The sequence below is a fragment of the Formica exsecta genome, unplaced genomic scaffold (assembly GCF_003651465.1).
Source record: "Formica exsecta isolate Colony F162 unplaced genomic scaffold, ASM365146v1 scaffold15, whole genome shotgun sequence".
Lineage (NCBI taxonomy): Eukaryota > Metazoa > Arthropoda > Insecta > Hymenoptera > Formicidae > Formica > Formica exsecta.
In genome coordinates, this window is record NW_021848825.1 from 244,119 (window position 1) to 259,675 (window position 15,557).

General features: G+C 40.5%; 1 protein-coding gene across 1 annotated transcript; it reads right to left on the reverse strand.

The window, feature by feature from the left end:
* Positions 1-13,023: 13,023 nt before the first annotated feature.
* On the reverse strand, positions 13,024-14,797 carry LOC115232736 (protein glass-like). Its single transcript, XM_029802795.1, has 2 exons — positions 14,751-14,797; positions 13,024-14,504 (listed from the first exon to the last, which is right to left on the reverse strand). The coding sequence occupies exon 2, from the start codon at positions 14,490-14,492 to the stop codon at positions 13,302-13,304; it is 1,191 nt and encodes a 396-aa protein (XP_029658655.1). The 5' UTR covers positions 14,493-14,504; positions 14,751-14,797; the 3' UTR covers positions 13,024-13,301.
* Between the last annotated feature and the right edge of the window lie 760 nt (positions 14,798-15,557).

A 15,557-nucleotide genomic window follows, 5' to 3' on the forward strand; every position in this document is an offset into this window, starting at 1 on the left:
AAAAAAAAAAAAAAAAAAAAAAAATAGGACTCCCCTTCATAATATATAGCGCGAAGATAAATGTGACTAGTAATTCATACGATACGCGAATGCGAGGAGGAAGTTGCGCAGAAGTTAACGAGAAATCGCAACAATCGCCCGCGAGAAAAGTTTTGCCGGGAAACTCGGGTGAATGCCGGGTGCCTCGTAACGCGCTTACATTAAGTCGACGTATTTAGAAAATGGCGAATGGTGGATAGTGTGTGCCTTGGGCCTGGCGATTACTCAGGAATGAAGGGATACCGGTATTGCCGCACCAGGAACACGATCCGGCTGTACCAAGAACCGCTGGCGCCTTCCTTTACATCCACCCAACTCCCTCCCCTTCCCCCTTTCTTTCCATCACCCTCTGTATTCTTTCGAAAATTACGTAAATTTCTGCGATATGCGCCTCACGGGGGAGGTGAAAATACGTCTGATAAGATCGCGATTGATATCCATAATAACGATAATTTATAGAACGTCGCTACGTCGAGATAGAGAGACGATATATACGATTTTAAGATTAATAGCTTAAAAGTGTACGGACACAAGTATTTGGTGGGGGACTTTATTCGCGCGTTATTACGTACGTGAATACTTTATACGCGTATTACGCGCTGCGTAATATGAGTTTTATTACCTCTGAACGCGCGGTGGCCACTTTCCTCGTTGCGCGTCGTCGGCTACGAGACTCTTAACCGCATGAGTCTTACCGCGTGCTAAAACCCTATAAGCTACGGGTTTAAGAAATCGTCTCACATCTATTCGCGCGTGCGAAATTGCGAACGTTGATAAACGCGCGCAACGAGTTTCGCAATTGACGCCTCCGACGTTTTATTCAGCAGAGACTCAATAACGAGATAATTTTGCTAGCGATTCTATACCGGTATATCGTGTACATCTCTACGCTCTTATATAAAATCGCAATGATAAAAATCTTTAATTATACCGTTATTAAATGTGCCGGTATATGTATAATCGAAATGTTTATGATACTATATACGTAACTTTTCCGAAATATACTGGTATATTATACCGCGGTATTATTACTATTATAAATGATTTTATAATTTAATCATATTTATATTTATTAAGAGAATATTAAATTCTGTTTATAGTGGAGCCTTGGATTGTGAAAGGAAAATAAATGCTTCGATTTCATGTATTAAAAAATAATCAATAATATATTAGTAGTAATATCTTTTTAATATCGATATATTGGTATTTAAAACAACTGTGATTTTTATTTCGATTATTATATAAAATTGAAAAATACTGGTACGTAAGCGATATTTTTCACATCTGTTTTAATCTCTATACTTATTAAAACATTCAACATTATAAAACAGGTGTGTCGCTTGCAATAAAAATAATTCTCTATCCGTAAAGCAGAATGTCGGACGAATTGTTGCGGATGAAACGCAACATTGAAGGCGTAGGCGTTCGTCTCTTTTATCATAGCGCGAGATAAAGATAAAGAGATAAAGAAGCGGCTCTTCAAAGTCGTTTGAATTTATTCATTTTATGTCGCGCGACGTAGAGAACCCACATTAATTAACGCCGACGGCGCGTGCAAAATTAACGACTTCGTACGAAATCGAGCGGCGATTCTGCGCGCGAGGCGCTGGAAAGTAATTATACGTCATTACCGGCCCCGGTAACGGGTACACCGCCTGCCGCCGGAGTCTGCGATTCAGTTTGCGATGTGATTATGTTTATTGTCCCTTCCGGCCGACTTCTCGGAAATCTCGGAAACGACACGTAAGATAGCCACGCGAGATCTGCGATCGCGGCCGTTTCTCCGCCTGCCTATGTCATGCGTTTTATCGTTTCATTCGTATGAAGCTGATAAGAGCGCTAATTATTTCCAAATATTATTTGGAACGGATAATTTCCAAATTATTCCGACACTCCCCCTCAATAGACAAATACGTCATGTGTGAATACGTATGTGAAATTTTGCCGAAAATATATAGTAAATATATTTGGGGAAAAGAGAGAAATATAATTTTTTTCATTATAAAAATTATCAAGATGAATATAAGTTTTTTGAAAATATATTGTAGTTCTTTTCGCGCATTCGGCCATGTTCAGACACGAATTTTTTACCGGTAGGTTTTGTTGAATATTGTTAACAACATTGCCGAATTCGAATAAACGACTTGTTGATGCGACGATTCGCTTATCAACAAAATAGCCTTTTGCTAAAGCGAGTTACTCGTTCCTCCCGGCGAGGTCGTGCTCTCACGACTTCGCGCGATACGCGGGCACTTAACTAACGGAGTCTTCCACGAAGTGGAACGATGCTCGTCCGCAGTTTTTCGAGCCAACGCAACGGAAAGCCATGCGCGATGAGCTTTAAATGTAGAAATAATGTATATATTGGCGAAAATAAACGATGACAAACACATTATCGCGAGAAAAAAATACGATAAATATGAAGAAAAAAAAGTAAACCTAAAATTTCCTTAGAGAAGAGATTTTGAATCGTTATGTATAATTACGGTGATATTACAAATGTGTTATACATATTTCTACGTTCAAAAGTACTGCGAGCAATATAACAGACTTTCTTACTGTATTTAATTCGTGATTATTATTTCTGTTGTATCGCTTAAGATTAATTTTACCATCAGACTAACATTAACGCGATTACACTGATACAAAAAGTTAACAATTATTGCGAAACGGTTTAATCGCTTAAAACTAGTTGTTGAAGATTATATAAAAAGTTATATTGCAGACAAGCTAAACTCACGTTTATATCTTTTCCTATTCATCCTTTTTTTACGGATATTTATTCATTAAAAATCGATATGTATTCGTTATAAAGAACAATTATCATTTTGAAATACTTTTTCTAAAACTATTCAAATAATTAATCTGCAATTAATTTGATTTGCATCGTCGTATATAATATTTTATATAACATTAAATTGCGACAACTGAAAAAAGGGGAATGTTTTACTGCAGCGTTTTTGACGATCGTACATCTTTCTGAAAAAAACACAAAATGAGCCGATGCAATGTTGCATCTTTTCTCTCTCTCTCTCTCTCTCTCGTGTTTCGGATAAAATCTTTTTGCTAAATGGCGTGAACTTGACAGCCGTTTGAGTACCGCAAACTCGTTCGGTAATTAACAGCGATCGTTTTGCCGCATTGCTCGCATATCTTCTCTTCAAACAATTTATTCTAACGGGTAGATGCTGTTTGCCTATCATTATCTTCAATTTAAATAATTGGCGAGAGAGACATGTAGCTTTGATTGGTGCTTGGAATATAATTTCATCAGTGCAATGTAGATAAGTATGAATGGCATTACATTATCATATATAGCGTATTACATTTATTACCAATCTCCTTCATACACTATTTCGCCAAAGAGAGAAAACCTTCCTCGCCAGTCTTCTTCCTGCTCCTCGAACTTCCGTCGAGACGGATCTCGGAAGGTCTCGCGCGCAGAGTCTGCGGAAACTGCGCTTGGCTGGCACACACGAAGTCGAAAGAGGCTTCGCAGGTAATTGCCAGGCCGGCGGGTCGATAATGAGCACTGGCTTCGGAGAACCGATTACGCCCGACCCGAGCCAAAAGCAAAGTCGGACCTTAAGAACCGGAGAGGAGCAGGAGGATGAAGTAGAAGAAGAAGAAGAAGAAGACGGAGCAGAAGAAGGGCAGGAGAGGATCAACTCGAGGGGGACGGGAGGGGGAAAGTGATGAAGGAGAGATTTTAAGTCGCTTATAATCCTCCGGACCGTAGCTTCGCGAGAGCGTTCACCGGTCTCTCCTCTCGCGATCCGATAATTCAACTCGGGCTCCGAGTTCGATATTCCGACTAATCTCGCATGATGTGTGTGCAAAAGTTCTCCGCGTGTGCCCTTTTCGGGAGATAATTGCGCCCGTATTTTTTTTTTGTTTCGCTCTGCAAACTGTCGGTATCCCGACAAATGCTCGCGCAACTCTCGCTCGGCCATACTCGTATGCCATTAATCGCGCTCTCCTCTTCCATCGTGTCCGTACGAGGGAAATCTCTTGTACATTAGCTTCATTACTTCGCAATATTTCTCTCTTTTTCGCGTAATTTCTTTCGCAATCGCAAATTATCATGGAAATTTGTGCAACGTTCTCTTTGACTTTCCGTTATCGAATCGTTTTATTTATGTAATAAAAATATATAATTATTATACCATTCTACACCTGTTTTCTTTTAGCAATAAAAACGTAACAAGTTAGGTGTAAGATATCAGGTGCCCTAATTGACAACGATAACGGATCGGACAGTATTAACGGTATCGCAAATCTATCGAGAATCTAGCGAGATCCAGCGAAAACGAATGAGAAAACTCGTCGAGCGAGAAACGAGTCGATATGTTGATACGCATCGATACCTTACGAGAGAAAAAAAAAAAAAAGAAAGAAACGTATCTAATTGCTAAATCGCCGGCAACAAGTTGTCGATGTCAGGCGATCGAACGGACACGAGGCAGGGCGGGAAGGAAGAGAAGCATCGTAATGGAAAGTGGAAGAAGTGCGCCGATGGACGATCGAGGGAACGATCGGGGAGGGGGGGGGGAGGCTCGGGCGAGGGGAAGTTGGACGAACAAGAGGAAGAAAATGAGGCAGAAAAATGGAGATGCTAGAGGAGAATAAGAAGTTCTTCCTGTTTCATCGCGCGATGAAACCTGCCTAGATCTCTCGCTACCGGGATGAGATGGAGGTAGAGGTGATCTAATTTCCCGGGCAGTCGTGCAGAAAATGATCCAGGCCGCGATTACGAAACGGCTTCCAGTCTTCGCCGGGGGCGACGAAGGCGCCGTTTTTGCCGCTCTCTTTTCGTTTCCATGTACCTACTACGTGTGCTACGATCGCGGACGCGATGTTGTCGGTTACAGACGCGGGGAACGACATCCTGCGAAGAGTTTATTTTGCAATTAGGGGAACGAATTTTTGAAGATCGCGTCATTACGATCCCCACGATGAGAATATTACAAAACCGAATATACACAATTTTTCAACGATATATTAAAATATCTTTTCACCGAATTTAAAAAGAATTTTAATTCCGATGTATTTATCTCATTAGTACGCTGTTTTCTTAACGTCTCGCGAGATAAGCGCGAAATGTACAAACCGCCGCGGATCGCTCGTGGACCGGCAGCGCGGTGGCGACGATGCGGTGCCCCTTCGTGGTGCCCTCAAGGGTCGCTGATCCCACAATTAACATAATGATGCAGAAAACGTAGATATTAGCGCGAGGTTAGTTAATAGTGCATTTATCCGGGGAATGTAAATAGTTGATGGGGTCGCGGTAGCTCTCTCGTGCTCCATAGCGTCCATTCCTCGTCTTCTGCGTCTCTTGTATATCTTCTCGTTCTTCCTCGCTCCCCTCCCCCTTCCCCGTTACCGCGCGCGTCGTAAGAAATCTCGTAAATCAAAAGTGACAGAATCGAATTCTCGTTTGCATAATCCGGTCGTTTTATTCCACGCGCGTGCTTCGATCGATTCACCGAGAGCTTACCCGTGGCCCCTAAACAAATTATTAATCAACGTTATCATCAGATATTTCCAAAAATTTAACGGCGCGCGGCTTGCACAGTCAACCATCTTAGATTGATACGATCTTTCGATTAAAAAGACTCGGCGAGGACGTGTGATGGGAAATATGATGGCGCGGAGGAAAAATAAAGTGTAGCAAGACTCCTTCTTCGAAGGAGGAAGGTTATATCTGTGGTCGGTGATGGCATTTTAATTATAGTCGCAATTATTGCCATCCTATACTACGAATCGCGGGTCTCGAGATATATAGATACATAGTGTAGAAGTTGGAAAAACAAATTTTAATACCCGCGCCATTATACATGCTGATTGCAGAGTAAATGAATTTTTTGTCGATACACATAATGCCAATGGAACGAGAAACGTGACTGCGTTTTCAATGATATTCTCTATTTTTCTTTTTATCGTTGCCTACCGCTCGCGAATTTTCTTCTCCCTTTATTTTCTCCTACTTCATTCATTTCTCTTCCTTCTCTCCTGCTTATAGAAAACGTAATCGCTTGCTCTTCTCCGCGTTCTTCAATTCCAGTTCGTCGTTAATGTTGCTAAATCGCGTCTCGGGAGTGCAGCCGACGATGGTATCGCCGTAATCTGCAACAGCTGCAACGGGACCCTCACGATCCGAGACTATCTTATCCTGATTTCTAGGTTCTTCCTCCCCCTATCCCTTCCTTCGCGATCTCCTTCTCTCTCTTTTTGCGCGCGCTCGCAAATGATAGAACGGACGGTGGCAATTTGCAGGTGCAAAGTTCACGATGGAGGAAATCGCTAATGAGAGGGGAGTGGTGCGTGTAAGGTCGGGGGAGAGGGAGCCTCGACGCGCAACTCGGGGCACGCGTGGATTTTCGAAAGGATAGGTTAATTACCCGGCTGTGCCCGGGGTTTTCTCTCTCAGTCTCTCTCTATGTAACTTGTTAATATCGCTAATTTCGCGTTGTCGATGCTGTTTGTATTACAAAAACTTTCTTTTCCTTTTTTTTTTTTTTTTGTACTCCGTAGATTGAATTGGCCAATGTTTTATTTTGTTCACCCCCTCGAGACCATAATTATCCGATGACGCCTCTGGCCATAAATTAATTAAATTGAAGGTGTGTGAACGGTTGTAAGTGTGTTGTTCTCCATTTTTCGATCGTCGTCCGATTTATCGCGCTTTGTTTCATCTCGTTTAAAGTACTTTTAGTAATACTGGCACATTTCGTAATTCTCAGGACATCCTTCGATATGTCCTTCGCGGGAGAAATACTCTTTTCTCGCATTCTTCTATCCTTACGTATGATCTCGTGCAAAAGCGTTGTATAATTGTGTCAGTATAATTGCTCTATATAGAGCAGCAATAATAACAAACGTAACTTTGCGGTATTGCTTATGTAATTTCTTCGACACTGTATCGTGCCGCTAATTACCACCAGTGAACAGGTGGTAATCGCTTCCAAGTACATACGTATGTGTACATTGTTATTACAATTATTACTGTGCGGTTTACCGGAATTCACCGCATAATAATGTAATTCATCTCTATACACGCTTATTTTAAATAACTTTGGTCAACTTTAAAATATAGCAATGTGCGCATGAATCGTGATACATTCCACAAAACCAAGCGAGTGAGATTGGATGTTTTAAAAAGAAATATATCTGTTGTTTAAATAGCTCATTGTTATATTTATTACTCTCTGTCTCTTTTTTTGTGCAATTAAAAATGTTAACGCAACGAAATTTTTCGCGCACTTTACAACTGTCTTAGAAATGGCTTATATGTCGGGGCATAGTTGTTCGTATAAATCGCTCTTCGGCCGACGTATGGCAGGCGGGCGTGAACGGGGCGTAGCAGTATAGTAACGTTTATTACATTGGCTGGCAACATACTAGCAAACCTTGTCAAGCTCTCCAGAGGATCAGACGGGTTGAAATTTTTGCGAGACGCGATATACATGACACTATATCGCACGGATCTTGTCGATTCCGTTCTATCTCGATAAGATACGCACTCGATCGTGATCGTAAAGAACGAGTGCGGAGAACAAAGACATCCGGATGATGGAGGTACCAGATACTGTCAGTATCGCTGACGCGCTATCTCAAACAAGCTTCGTTCTACAAGAGTCGTAAATGATAAAGCGCCTACGATGATACGGTCTAAAATAAGACGCTTCAGTTTTTCTTCTTTTCCTCCTTTATCATAGATAATGGCGACCGATTCGATTTGACGGAGAAACGAACGAGGCTGGTAAACGAGGTAGTCGATATCCTCGCGACGAATGTTCCATTCCCACTGGCTTCGCCGTGTGCAGGTCACTTTCATGGCTAAAGATCGATCGAGTGGCACGGATGGTCGGAATGGCTAGTGTACACGAGTCGTTTTCGCACGACGAGAGCTCCTAGTCGTCGCGTTTAACTAGAGGTGTATTTCCGCAATGGGGGAAAAAAGACCGGAGATGCGGTAAAGAGAGCGACGCGACCGCGGACGCCGGCATTAATTTCTCACGACACACGTCGTGCATCTTTTACGTATATATGTAGAAGGGCTACCAATTATATGCACGCTCTCGTGTGGTGGGAGTGCATCGACCTATCATACCTTCGAAAATCATTTAACGCAATTAAGTACATGCGAGCTAAATTGGACGGAAACGAGGATGGCGGCTATCAATTTGCGATTTGGTTATATTCCACCTTATGAATGACGAATTCTCTCACTTGAGAGGAAATAAGGTTGGAAAACAATCTTAGGAAGTCGTAACGGGATGGAGAGAGATCATTGGTGAGATTCCCACAAAGTAAGGAAACAATGAAAGGCGGCGGCGAAGATTTTATTTCAAGCCTCATAAAGCTCACATCGGGATAAAAGTAGTTTTGTGGAATTTTCGTTTAGTTAGGCGGAAAATATATAAAAGAGATCGCAGAATTCGGAATATAATCTCCGCGCCGCTAAATTCAAAGTTTCATTTTAAGACGCTCGTTAGATTCTCGTAATATCATGATGGTCGTGTCGAAACGAGATTAAACGCGGAATCGCGGAATTCTCGGGGAATTAAAACGGTTCTAAAGATAATTGCAAAATTCTCGTAAAATCACGACGAAACACGATATCTCGTGGGCTTCTCGTTAACTTAAGATTACGCTATATAAATAAATGACTAAGTTCTTGTAAAAGCGGAATGTTATTTTAAAACGGTCGTTAAAAACGCATATATAATACTTATAGCCGTGCAAATTAAAATGATATCATCATTTGCGGAAATATGATTGTAAATGCGACGAGAAGGACGTAGGTAGAATATATTTATTAAAAGTAAAATATATATTATATGTAATAATTATTCTATAAATGAAATTAGGGCAGAGGTGTTAGACGTTAGGATTGATGGAAAGAAAACGCCATAAAATTCGTGTTAACGCGACGAAATTGGAGAGAAAACGGGATTCCCGTGTATGATCAGAGAACGAGACTGAGACTCACATTTATACTGCTGAGGGGTGTCGGGCTGACACCCCTGCGGCCACCACTGCCGCCGCCGCCGCTGACCTCCGCGTCCAGTTTGCCGATTCGCCTAAACGCTGCGATGCGGACGAATGCCGGACACGCGGAGCCGGTCCCACGTCGGATCGGTGGAACCGCTCGAGCGATCCTGAAAACGCGCGAATTCACGTCAAGGACTAGGGGACGCGAGAGCGGCCCGATCTCTTCGGTGCCGGATGGACGTCGTGCGTGCCTCTCGATCACGACTCCATCTCTCGAGTGATCTCGACGATCGGAGTTTGGACGTCCCTCCGAGACGGATCTTCTCTCGCGCGCGATATATGGTCTCACGAGAGAGAGAGAGAGAGAGAGAAAGAGTGAGCGCGCGTCAAGAGTAAAAAAATCTTTCGATTGTAAAAGAAATTCAATTACGCTACACGTCAACGTTACGTGCGGGATAGCCTCTTCTCGAGCAATTGGCTGTATTCGTCAGGACAAGCGCACTGGGTGAATGACACTCGTGAAATACTCGCACAAGTAGTACCCGCGACGCTTGCCGGGGCACAGAGCGTCGACGCGCGGCACCCCTTTTCATCGGGCTTCATGTCCACTGAGATCCGCTCCAATGTGACAAGCGCGAACGTCAATTTTCACGGACACTATATCGTGACAGGTGACACGGTATCCTTATTTTTTTTTTTTAATACGTAATCACGAAAGGGCTCTCTTTTCCGTGGATAAGATACTACCTGGGTTCCCTAATCAAGAGGAGCATTCGCGGACGATGCGCGAGCGATTAAGGCGACGACGACGGCGACGGCGGCGACGGTGACAAGGACGACGAGAACGACGACGATGATGGCGACAACCGCGACGAAGGCGAGTCGGCGTGCTGCTCGTTCGCCTTAAGGGCCGTTCGTCGCAAACGCATGCTCGCGGCACGTCGCAGCCTCTCGCACTGACCGCACGTAACACGTAAGAGAGAGGTGCGTGTACTGTACTTGTGTGTCTACCCCCTCCTTCTGTCTTTCTCGCTCTCCGCGCGCACCGCGTCTTTCCTCCCGCGTCTCGCCCTCCGTGCACTATCTCTCCCCCTATCTCTCTCTCTCTCTCTCTCTTTTTCTCTCTTTCTCTCCCTCTCGCTCTCCTTGTCACTTTTGCGTCAATTACCGCGGCGCGAAAGACGACCGAGGGGAAAAGAAGAGATTCGCCACTCGCGCGACAGGGCCCTCTTTGAATCTGCTTGCGCGCTGGCTCCTCGCGCGGGTATCCTCGCTAACTCCGCAGGGAACGTTGAACGCGAGTCCGGAATTGCCGTGGCGCCACCCCACCTCCCTTTCCGACCCCTCCATTCTCTCTTCTTCTCCACCTCGTCGTCGTTCTCCTTCGAAGCCACTACTACGGGGCTGCCTCCTCCTCTCCGCAACGCGGCGCGGTGCGGCGCCGCACCGCGCCGCACGTCCCACCCCGATTTTCCCTATAATTTGCCCGGCAGCCGGGTAGCTCGTTCTTTTTTTCCTTTACTCCATTTTCGTATCTCCTCTCTACCCCGCGACTCTACTGCCGCTGCTACCCTTCGCGTCCCCTTTCGACCGCCCTCCTCGTCCACCTCGTTCATCCTCGGCGATGTCTCTCTTGTTCTCTCTGTCTCTGCCTCCGCTACCGCCACCGTCACCGTCACTGCCTCTCTACCTCTGTTTGCCTGTGTGCACCTCTTCCTCTTGGTGCCAGCCATGAATCCTCGATCAGATCGAGGGGCCAAGGGGGGCTGCACGGTGCGCCGCCCCCTTAATAGCGCTACGTCGACCTCTTCCATTCATCGTGCTTCCATCTACCGACAGCAGGTCGAAAAAGACACATCGTGTACAATGCTGTCACACGACCGCATTGTCACCCTGAGCAAACAAGACTCATACATGACGTAGAGGAGTTGCATCCCTTACGATTTTCTTCGAAAAATGTGAGAAAAATTTAAAATAATTATTCCGTCGATGAAAATTTTATCAAAAATTATATGTCTCCGAAATAATTATTCTGAAAACATTTGTGTTGCGGGGAAAGAGGGGAAATTCAAAGGAGAGCTCACGATAATGCTAATATCTCCTTGTGTATCTTCGCTTCACCCTGGGGTACAAGTCGCTCGAGATTTTAACAGCAGCACCTCGACACGCGAAACGCTTTTCTATCTGCGATCGCAGTCGAAACACCTGCCAGACGGCGTGTAGAAGGAAAGATGTTTCTAGAGCGCTTACCTTTTCGGTTGATCCCTTCGCTTGGGCGGGACGAAGGGCCGGCGGCGTGTCGAATGACAGGAAGATGTCAAGAGAGAATCCGATATACGACGGGAGAACGATTCGTTATTATATGAATTTTTTACGGTACGACCCCTCTTTCTCGCTCCGTAATATCAAGCGCCTTGCCTATAAGATCATTGAAAATAGCCTCTTTTGAAGTTTGGGGCGTGCAAAATGAAAAGATGTCAGATTGATCGAAGGGCTAAGTAAACTACGCGTGTAGTAAGAGAAAACTCTCTCTTATGATGTAAATAATTTTTTTAACATATAATCCTCAAATAATATATCTAAAAATTACGTACGTTTAATCGCTTTTTTCTCCTCCCGGTATCTTGATAAATTGCGGACTGACAAACATACATTCTTCATGGTTGATGTAATTGAAATATACGATACATTTTTTCGTATTTTCATTACATTTTGTTCTTGAATATGTCTCTGAAACAGAGTAGAAAATATATTTCATTAAACATATATTAAAATGATAATTGTGCGTGACAGAAACAATAAATCGATAACGATTGTTAATCTTTGACAAATCATATTTTATTTTTAATTGTAATTTATGAAAAACAATTTCCTTTAGAAAATTGTAAACGTCTTTTAAATTCAACGTCACACACACTCACACACACATTATAATATTCGAAGATTACTTCTGTTTTAAGTTAGTTCCATATAAGATAATATTTACTATTTTAAGACTAAATTATATTCTTTACTTTAACTCACAAATTAATTATTAATTTTATATTTTAAAAGGATAGAAATGCTTTATGTACGCAGTGTCAAATTCATGAATCTCGAAAAGTATCAGATTTTTTATTTTTTATTTTTTTATTAACTTTTAATAACTAACATAGCTGATTCGTCTACTTAATAACCTGGTTTAGAAAACGCCATTTTTTAAAGAATCGATTTTGTTTTAATGTAATATTTAACATATACTGTCAATAATATTTATTAATTTCTTCGCCTACCGCTATGCAGTATATTGTCTGACGTATATCTCGCCATATAAATTTCGCCATGAAATTGATATAAAGTCTGTAAAGCGCGTTTACACTTAAAAGTGCGTTATCTGTTTTTATTAGATCGGCCACTAGCAGGGGAGCTATTGTTCCTCGTCCATAAATTATTTTAATTAACACGTAGCTTAATCGCTCTATTTTAATATTGCCGCATCCTCAAAAGGAATTATATTTTTTTCAAAGGAAACTGGACTAATAAATATAGCGATAAATCTGTTTTTATCAGCCTAATATCTAATACAATATCAATAAGAAAATCCAGAATATTGAATTGATTTACTGCTTGATATAATCAAAATCGATTAATAGAACTATATCATGATTATGAATATTGTACTGTTCGATCAATTATTCCATATGTATAATATTAATAAAAAGGTTTAATAATATAATCAACTTATGTAAAGAGTGAATTGATCAAACACAAATTTAAAATGTTATAAACGTTATAAAGGGGGATTAATCTATCTCTTAATCTAATTTTACCTTTCTCTAATATTCTTATTCATAAAATATACATAGTTTTTTATATATTTATTTTTGATTTTTACCGATATTTAATCTTTACTTAATCTGTTTTATTAGAAACGAAAACACACAGAGAGAGAGAGAGAGAGAGAGAGAGAGAGGAATAAAAACAAAAAGAATAAACAATATATTGTCTAGCAAAATTAATATATCGATTAGCAAAATTATCTTAACCTGGAAGATACACACACACATATTAATTTAATATTTTTTTGTTAGAAAAATAGTAGTACAACAAAAAATCGTTTGTAGATATTGGGTTTTTTTATTTTAAAGCTATTTCTTACTACATTGCATTAGTCTTTATCTTTTTAATCATAATATATTTACAAATAAATTGGAGATCATGTAATCTGTTATTCGATGATCAATTAATATTAGATCGCGAAAATTTTCGATAGTACGCCTCACAAATTAGCAAAAGAACGAAATATCCGTGGAAAAATTTACAGACACGTTATGCTTTTCGTTCGTATCCTTTCCAGTCTCGTCTTGGTACTCCCCCTCCCTCTCGTGCGTCTTAATGTGCTTCTTGAGATGATCACTTCTCGTAAACTTCTTTTCACATATATGGCAGATGTGCGTCTTCTCGCCGGTATGCGTGCGCATATGACGCCGCAGCTCATCGCTTCGCGTGAAGCTCTTGCCGCAATTTTGCCAATCGCAAGAGTACGGTCGTTCGCCGGTGTGTACCCTTAAGTGCGTCTTTAGATGCGACGTCTTACTGTATGTCTTGAAACATATATGACACATGCTTGTGTTGGAATTATTAGAGTCAAAGAGATATTCGGAATCGATATCCGTTTTCGATGGATCGTAATATATTTTGTTTTCCTTTTCGGATTCAATGGGCCCGTTTACGGTTGGTAGTAGATAATCCAGAGGTACTGTAAACTGTTGATTGATGCTTCCTGACGCAATCTCGTAAGAATTTGTCGTTTTCTGTGACAAACTCGATGACAAATTCGAATAATAATTTCTTGAAAACGAAAGGTTTGGTTTAGATGCAATCTGATTGTCTTCATGACCATATGCCAATGTTATACTAGGCGTCGGTGTCTCCTTTAAAGGCAACATCTCACTAAATTGGTTTTTTTGATACATATAATGCTTGCAATGATTGATGTCATCAATGTTGTTAACCGCGTTCAACTTATTGTCAAAGCACTGATACATGTTTTCCCTCTCGGATTCGTTTATGGTTAGTGGTAGAGATGGTATATATTCTGAATAATCGGTGCCGTTTTCTGACATGATCTCGTAAGAATTCATCGATTTTTCTGATATTGACAGATTTGGATAATAGGAAACTAAAGGCTTTGGTTCAGACGCCTGGTCGCCTTGCCTTGTCCATGATGCACTAGACTGTACTCTATTTATACAGTTACAATCGGCAGAATTAGAATTATTGCTTATTTGGAAGAAAGAATTGTTTAAATTGCTGAGATCTGTTGGATTGCATATTTGTCCCGTAGAATACATTTCTATATTGCCATAGTTCACCGACGCGAGATGCGGCTGATGATATATCGGCATCGTTGATGTTAGATTAAGAAATGTGGATGATCCTGGAATCCCGTTCGACTGTGTGGCTCTTGGATACATTTTATTAAATACCTGTGAATAAAAGACACTAATAATAAAGAGTAGACAATTATAACCGTAGAAGAGAGGTCAGAATAATGATAAATTAAATATTATAAAAGATAGTTTTTTTATATCAATGAATACATATTTAAAAATTTACACATCTCTAAATATTAAACATAATTTTAAATTAGAAAATATACTTAAATTAAAACAGATCATATAGCAAATAACAGAATGCGAAAAATATTAAATACTTGATATGGAGCTACTTACCTTTATTGAATGTTGAAATTGTGAGATTTATGAGATTAAAAAAATTGGATCTTTAATTCACTGTCCCAGAATATTTTACCCTACCATAGAATGTATACCCTATATTATCGTTTCTCTTCGAAACGCGGTTATAATAGCTTTAAGATCATTAGAAATGTGTTGATAAATTGAACTTCTGAGACAATTCTAAAACAATAACAAAAAAACATCGATTTTAGCTGATAATTTAAATATTTATTAGTTGTTCGTCTAAAACGAATGATTGATTTTAGAAGAAATTATGAGATTTATCAGATTTTGTACAAGCGCATTATTACCAGAAATTAGAGATGGACATTATTCGAAAACATTTTTATCTAGTTCATGATTCGATTAAAATTGTATCTATTATTTGTACTATATATTACTCATATTAATTGATTTGCTCCTCATTACAAATAAATTATATTTTGTCTCTATTATTCATTATCTATTGTTCGAATAAAATTTTGTCTATCTCTGCCAGAAATGAACAGAAAATCTAATTTTGCGAACTTCAATTTTTGTTAAACAAAGATCGATTATAAATTGTTTAAAGAATTTTGGGCGCTATTCTATAGACGGTTATCGATAGCTGTAGGCTCTATAAATGTCATCATATTTTTTGATACGTTTAATGGAAAATATTTACAGAATTTATAGCTATTGGTAGCCGTATACAGAATAGCGAGCTTAAAAAGATATCCGATCTTTTCCGAGACATGTTATATATATACGTGGAAACATCATGATTTTAAAATACGATTATTCACGTTTCACTTTTTTCTT

Excerpts from the sequence above, each read along its gene's own strand:
- LOC115232736 (XM_029802795.1), bottom strand. The coding sequence starts at position 14,492 with ATGTATCCAAGAGCCACACAGTCGAACGGGATTCCAGGATCATCCACA.